Source organism: Heterodontus francisci, chromosome 6 (assembly GCF_036365525.1).
Source record: "Heterodontus francisci isolate sHetFra1 chromosome 6, sHetFra1.hap1, whole genome shotgun sequence".
Taxonomy (NCBI): Eukaryota; Metazoa; Chordata; class Chondrichthyes; order Heterodontiformes; family Heterodontidae; genus Heterodontus; species Heterodontus francisci.
The window spans coordinates 53,506,632-53,514,802 of record NC_090376.1 but is presented as its reverse complement, the minus strand read 5'-3'; the positions used below and the strand labels follow the sequence as shown (position 1 = coordinate 53,514,802).

The 8,171-nt window shown below is 37.4% G+C and overlaps 1 protein-coding gene across 2 annotated transcripts in view; it reads right to left on the bottom strand.

Annotated features, from left to right (window-relative positions):
- Positions 1–6,713: 6,713 nt before the first annotated feature.
- pspc1 (paraspeckle component 1) overlaps positions 6,714–8,171 on the bottom strand; it is a 57,365-nt gene continuing 55,907 nt past the window's right edge. For both annotated transcript variants that reach the window (XM_068033691.1, XM_068033692.1), the window contains one exon: positions 6,714–7,275. In XM_068033691.1, coding sequence (XP_067889792.1) covers positions 7,069–7,275 — 207 coding nt within the window. In that variant the 3' untranslated portion in view covers positions 6,714–7,068. The remainder of the gene's footprint in view (positions 7,276–8,171) is intronic.

The window sequence follows — 8,171 nt, the reverse complement described above, 5'->3', positions numbered from 1 at the left end:
AAATTTTAAAAAATCATTGTTGACAATTACTGCAAGGAAAAAAAATCTATTAGCTCATGGACAACCCAGGACATTAGACTGGATCACAGAAATGCAGCTCAATTACCTTGATTATTTCGGCAAAATAAAATGATGCAGCATTTAAATGACAACCAAGTATTTTAAGCACAATATCCAATGATGCAGAACTGTATACTTATCAAAAGTAGAAACATGATTATAGGATTGTGTGGTGTGACATCACTTACAAGCTTCCACAACAGGACTGGTGCTAAACATGAGACTTTAAATGCACAACAATTTTTATAAAATTAATTCACTTAATGTACATGGAGTAGTAAGCCTCATTTTTTTTTTTTAAAGTGGTGAATTACAACATGGTTATTTAAAGTACAAAGTATTTTGAGCTGCATATCCAACCATAATCCATAGCAAGCTATTGAAGTTGAAATGAAGTTTATTGTACATGTATCATTTGAGTAAATATACACAAAACCCTTTGCACAAATCCCACTGTATATAGACACAATATATTTGCAACACAACTGGTCGTCAATATTGAGAACAACCTCTGATAAAATTGAAGTATATTGCAAAATACAAACTTAACCAGTATCTAAAAAAAAAGTAACACTTTATCCAATTTTCTCCATGAATGAAATCAGCCTGTCTGCTAAAAAAAATTCTTGCGTAATGACTTACCAGTTACATTTCAGCTGCTCTTATAAACAGATCACAGCAGATGTGCTTAACCGTTTAATCTCTTGGATACTACATCCACTCTCAAATAATCAATTTTCAGCATGCTAGGCATGTACAAATGCTAAGTATGAAATCCTATATGGATGTGCAAAAAGCACAAATCAGTAATTTACAAGAGTAATCATCAGGCTTTCAGACAGATAATAGTCAACTGACTGTAAAGTGACATTATACATTTTAATACAATTTCATCAACCACTACTTATCCAGGTATTAGGTGAAGTTCCACAAAGAAAAATATTCTGCAAATGTTGGTGCGAAGGTTTCCATCCAAATTAGCATGGTCACTCGAACATTTTACTTTTAAAACCAAAACATAATTGAGGTCATAAATCCACAGCTGTCGAAATGGAATATTTTATAGTGAAATGATTCATAAATATGCTTTAAAAAGCACAGATGCATACGATAGGTGTAAGATGTTCAACCATCAAGAAAATTAGTGGAAACATAACAAAAGCAAAGGATAACTAAAACCACCAGTAGAAATGCTAATTGGACAAAAACACTGGACAACTGCAGCAGTGACAGCAAGTCTTTTTGCAGTTAAGTTAGAAATCAAGGACTATATTGGTCCTTCAAAAGGATGTGTCAGGACAAGTTAGACAAAAACAAAATTATCAGGCTGAGGAGTTAAATATATCTTTTGCATTTTTTTTTACTTCAGCAAGTGGTCGCAGTACCATAATGTTACCAGGAGAGGTGTGTAGCTAAAATTGTTTCTGCAAAAATAACCACAGAAATAGCTTTTGCCAAGATGAATGCATTTATGCAAATATCCCCTTTACCCCAAAAAGTGTTCAGGGAACTGGGAAAGGTAATTTGCAAACCACTTCCTCATACATACATACATACATACATACATTCAGGAGCTCACTGAGGTCCAAGCTGATTCCGAAAGATTGGAGAATGGCTCACATGATCCAATTATTTCAGAAAAGATTAAATTGCAGTGGTAATTAATTTTGAGTTTGACGACAGTAATTGTGAAATTGTTGGAAAGCATCATGAGATACCAGATGTACCTGGTGAACTCAGCCATTATTCAGAATACCTTGCATGGTACGCCATAGGCTCTGCCTCACTAATCTGTTAGATTAGAGTTCTTTAAAAGTGGCTAGAATGGTGTAGGAAGCAAGTCTGGCTGATGTTGTACACCTCGACTTCCAAAATGCTTTCAGTAAAGCACTGCACAGACAGCTACTGCAAAAAAAAATTACAGGATTATAGGATAACTATTACAATACCACATAAGCAGAGGGTTGTGGATCGTTATTAATGGATTTGATTGAGCTTTGGAGGTTTCACAGGATTTGACAGAAGTGTTCAAAAATCATGAAGGGTTACGACAGAGTAAATAAGGAGAAACTATTTCCAGTGGTATCCTTCAGGGCGGCACAGTGGTTAGCACCGCAGCCTCACAGCTCCAGCGACCCAGGTTCAATTCTGGGTACTGCCTGTGTGGAGTTTGCAAGTTCTCCCTGTGTCTGCGTGGGTTTTCTCCGGGTGCTCCGGTGTCCTCCCACAAGCCAAAGACTTGCAGGTTGATAGGTAAGTTGGCCATTAGCAATTGCCCCTAGTATAGGTAGGTGGTAGGGAAATATAGGGACAGATGGGGATGTGGTAGGAATATGGAATTAGTGTAGGATTAGTATAAATGGGTGGTTGATGGTCAGCACAGACTCGGTGGCCCAAAGGGCAGTGCTAGGACCATTGTTTTTTATATTTGTACATAAATAACTTAGATATTGGAATACAGACTAAAATTTGCCCATGATAGCAAACTTGGGAGATGTGGTAGACAGTGAGGATGATAAGAATCAACTGCAACAGGACATAGACTGGCAGAATGGGCAGACAAGTGGCAAATGAAATTTAATACAGGAAAGTGTGAAGTGCTGCATTTTGGCAGAAGGAGTAGGATAAGGCAATATGTATAGATCTTTGAAGGTGGCAGGATATATTGAGTAATTATCAAAACATATGGATCTTGGGCTTCATAGAGGTAGAGTACAAAAGCCGGGAAGTTATGCTAAACCTTTATAAAACTCTGGTTAGGCCACAACTAGAGTATTGTATACAGTTCTAATCACCACCTTTTAGGGAGGAAGGGTGTGAGGGCCCTTGAAAGGATGCAGAGGAGATTTAGCAGAATTGTTCTAGGGATGAGGGATTTTAGCTACAAGGTTAGGTTGGGGAAGCTGGGGTTTTTCTCCTTGAAGCAGAGGAGACTGAGGGGAGATTTCATAAAAGTGCACAAGATTATGACATGTTTAGATAAAAGGTAAATAAAGAAAAACTGTTCCCATTAGCTAATGCTAAGTATTGGGAAACACAGATTTAAGGTAGATGGGAGGAAGAATTTTAAAAAAAAATTCACACAGCTAGTGGTAATGATCTGGAACTCGCTGCCTACGAGGGTGGCAGAAGCAGAGAGGAACAATGATTCCAAAAGGAAATTGGATGGGTACTTGAGGGAAATAAACTTGCAGGGCTATGGGGATAAAGCAGGGGAATGGGATTGATTGTATTGCTCTACAGTGAGCTGGTATGGAGTTGATGAATTGAATGGCCTCCTTGTGCGCCATTATGACTCTACGTATCAGTAATCAGAGGACCTAAATTAAAAAAAGGATTTAACAAAACCACCGGAGGTGAGATAAGGAGGATTTAAAAAAAAATAACAGCAAGTTACGAAGATCCAGAACGCACTACCTGGAAGGGTGGTGGAAACAGATTGAATAGCAACCTGCAAAATTGAATTGGAGAAATACTTGAACAATAAAGATTGAGGCCCATGAGGAAAGGAATTAAATCGCACAGCTCTTTCAAAGAGTTGATGGGTGAATGTTTTTTTTATTCATTCATGGGATGTGGGTGTTGCTGGCGAGGCCAGCATTTATTGCCCATCCCCAATTGCCCTCGAGAAGGTGGTGGTGAGCTGCCTCCTTGAACCACTGCAGTCCATGCGGGGTAGGTACACCCACAGTACTGTTAGGAAGGGAGTTCCAGGATTTTGACCCAGCGACAGTGAAGGAACAGCGATATAGTTCCAAGTCAGAATGGTGCGTGGCTTGGAGGGGAACTTGTAGGTGGTGGTGTTGCCATGCATCTGCTGCCCTTGTCCTTCTAGGTGGTAGAAATTGCAGGTTTTGAATATGCTGCCCAAGTATCCCCTTGGTGCATTGCATCTTGTAGATGGTACACACTGCTGCCACTGTGTGTTGATGGTGGAGGGAGTGAATGTTTGTAGATGGGGTGTCAATGAAGCGGACTGCTTTGTCCTGGATGATGTTGATCTTCGAGTGTTGTTGGAACTGCACCCATCCAGGCAAGTGGAGAGTATAGAGTATTCCATCACACTCCTGACTTGCGTCTTGTAGATGGTGGATAGGCTTTGGGGAGCCAGGGGATGAGTTACTCACCACAGGATTCCTAGCCCCCGACCTGCTCTTGTAGCCACGGTATTTATATGGCCACTCCAGTTCAGTTTCTGGTCAATGGTAACCCCCAGGATGTTGATTTGGGTGGGGAGGGGGGGCGAAATTCAGCGATGGTAATGCCACTGAATATCCAGGCGAGATGGTTAAGATTCTCTCTTGGTGGAGAGAGTCATTGCCCAGCAATGAATGTTCCCCTATCTTTGCTGTCTCATTCTTTAATAAAATTGACAAGTGCAGTGTCATGCACTCAAGTGAAGAAACACCAGGCAGATTTACACTAAGAGGAAGACATAGCAAGGGAGTAACTTGATCATTTCTTAAAAAGTTGCATAGTGCAAGATGGCCATAGATAACAGAAATAGTGTTTTTCAGTACTTTAGGGCAATAGGAGGTACAGAAATGAAGAGCATTAAACTTAGGCGACTTAAAGTACTCGTATGCCTGCACTTCAAGTATTGTCTCCAATTTAAGTTCCCGTGCAAGGTGAGGAATATTAAAGCTAAGAAGGTGCAGTGGAGGATAACCAGAGTAACAACAAATCTTGATACTAGATGAGGATACATGCCAGACGTTATTTGCTTTGGAGAAACACAGATATAGAGGATATGATTTGAGGATTTTAAATTGACAACTCAATTGCATAGTTAAATTAGATTATTTGAAGTAAAGAGGGATTGGAGAGCTAGAGATCTGCCTATAAATTCCATAAACAAAATATTAGATAAGATGCCAAGAATAAACTGCCAAGACAGGTGGCAGTAAGGGATCACTCGTCATTCAAATGGGAATTTGAGAGGTTCATAAGAGAAAAGGATGTTCCACTTACAGGACAAGTTGCTGGTCAGCTGCGACTAGAACGTGCACAGGTTACTACAATCTCCAAGAGTTTTCTTGATTGCCTTTGGGAGTTGGAAAGGAATTTTTCAGTTTTCCCCGAATTTTCTGCACGTGTTTTGTCTCTCAGGAGACATCTCAGCTGGGGAATGGAAGAATGAAGCACGTAGCTGTACCCTTTTCTGATTAAAGTGAGCTTGATGGGACTGAAGATTATTTCTCATCAGTTTTTTTTTAAAAAAAAGTCATATCCAAATATTTAGTATAATCTAAAATACAGTGAAGCCTTTGTATTAATATACAAAATTTATTGGAAAGTACTTGAACCAGAGACCACCCAAAACCTTCAACTTTATGTTGATCACAAAAATTACTTCCACCTTAAGATGTCCAAACTTGATGGAAATGTAGGGTAGAGCAACCAAGATGCAAAAATGAATTTCATTAAAGAGTTCACACAAGGAACCAAAAATTGGTTAATGATCAAAAATCAAAGGCAAAAAAGTTAAAAAATACCCCTCTATACTCTGGTCACAGCTATTTCTAAGCATGAAACTGTTCAGACACAATTCAACCTCAACAAAATTAGCATTGAGGACATCAGTCTAACCTAACCTAAAACTTTTTTTTTTAAAAACTCTCTCTGCTAATTGACCAAATACCTGGTTAGCACAATCTAATCAGATCTAAGAAATCAACACATAAAAGAAGACATGATAGTTCTATACTAAAAACAAGTTATTTTTGAAATGACCATTTAAAAGATGCAAGTGAAAACTCAAGTAATTTGAAAAGAAAAATGTTTCAACTCTCAAATTTGATTTCTTTTTAAAAATTTGGGCCTCAATTTATGATCAAACTGATGTTATGTCACTCAACACTACTTTAGTAAACTTTATGTAACTCATTCATTTAAAAGTTAGAACTAAAAATCTCTATATATTTTAAACTTCCAACAAGCCTACAACTCCATTTATTAAGGGGTCAATGCTGTGAGAAACATAAGATACCATAAAAAAGGCCCCTTCTTTTGATAAGAAATAAGCAGGCTCTACTCTTTGGGGGATTGAAGATTTGAAGCATGTTGCCAATCTAGCAGATATGTAAAAGTACCTTTTTCTTCAGCAGGAAAGTAAGTGAGGTGTTAAGAGTTTATGTTTGCAAAATTCCCAAGTAAATGGAAAAAATGTTTTGCTAATAGTTATTTAATGGATGTTGTTTGTTAACTGCCTGCAGTGTTCCTGTAAGATAGCTGATACGGCACAAGATTTCAACATGGTGACTTTAAGCAAAATAAACTACCTTGGAACACACTTTCCTAGATGTCCCCTCAAGTTTTCACACACTAATAGCACTTTGGTCTAGTTATGTATATGTGGGGGCTGGGGAAAGGGGAGGGAAGGAAGGAAAACAGGAATTTACCTTGCAACTGTTTCCAAGCAATTAAAAATTAACGGTGGATATTAAATTAGCATTTACAACTGGAGTTTGAGTTAATAATCTGTGAAGCGGTATAATGAACTCTGGGGTGGGATAATTTGAACACCTTCAGTACTAGGATCTATCAAAGAGATATGATTGTTGGCTGCACCAATTTTCTAATCATGCACAGCATATACACTGTGCATTTCTCAGTATAAATGGCTTAGTTTTCAATTACTTTTACAAAAAGAAAATGGTTTATTTTCTGTTTTATTTATTATTCCAGAACTCCATGGATTTTACAGCATGGTCACATTTTAAAAGATGTAATGTACTACATTCACAAGGAGTAAACCCAACTTGCTAAACAATGATGTTTATGTGGTTGCTGTTCTATGCTACAAAGACTGAAGCATTTACTTCAATATAAAGGTTCAAACAAAAGATTTTACATAAGAAAAACAAAATTCAAGATCTACATCACATTAAAAAAAAACAGTGTCAGCTAACAGCAGATAAAACTCAACTGATATTTTTAAATCACCAGATATCCATATACCTTAAATTGTCACAGAAGGGAATGGTCTGTTGTTACAATTCAAAATGTCTAAAATCTGTGGCCTCTAGGGGTTGTGTCAAAATTACCCCTTTGATTTCCTTTACCAAAACCACCAGGTGCACCACTCACGGTACCCACACCTGCCATGGGTTGTTGAGGAGCCTCAGGTGCAGGGGTTCCACTCAGGTTTCCCCTATTGATCATAGGAGGAGAACCCATTTGACCAGGGCCTCCTTGGGGAAATCTATCATTGCGCTAGTGTCCATTCAGATAGCAATTATTTTTTAAAAAAGTGTCCATTACACGTTCCATTGTAGGAACAAACCAAAAGATGGCAATTTTATGTATTGATTGGCGACATCCCCGTGTTGGTGTCATGAAGTTTGGCAGGCAGTCCAGCAGTACCAGGAACATACAAAAAGGAGATAGAAAGGAGCAATTACATTAGTTAACGTATAGATTAATGGTGCTTTGAATTATGAAAAATTTATATTTCACAGCCTACTTTCAAGCTGTCACAAAAAGTAACTACAGCCATAATACAAAAAATTAGAAATACCCTAAGAAATCCAAACCCTGATAAAACCCATTATGCAAATTCATCACAATACTAGATTTTTGAATTATAAATTTGATTTTCTCTGTACTTTAAAGACAAAAACAAATAACTAAAACATGACAAATCTCAAAACATTAATTACATAAATTACAATTATGCAATCAACCAAGAATCAAAAAAAATTTTATTTTTCACACCGCAAGTGTAGTATTTGTATAGCTCTAACTGCAACCATATTTTTGGAGAAAAAAATCTATGATCTTTTAAGAACTGACCAGTTCCACATTCAGGAACAATGAAATATCACGTATTTTTTTAGTATCACCTCATTGATAGCTCATAGTTACCTCCAATACCTCCTTCAACTGGTTTACATGGTGTTAAAATTTTGGTCTGCTAAGGCTGTAACATCTTCCAACATTTAAAATTTTCATTAGATTTATGCATATCATAGTATCAATGAAGTGTAGCTCATTTAAAAAAATAATTTTAAGTTATTAGAGCAAGGGTATCCTTTTGAAGGATCGAATAAATAGGAGTGGACAGTGTATGATGCAATCCTTTCAAAACATATCCAATCCTTAAGCATTTT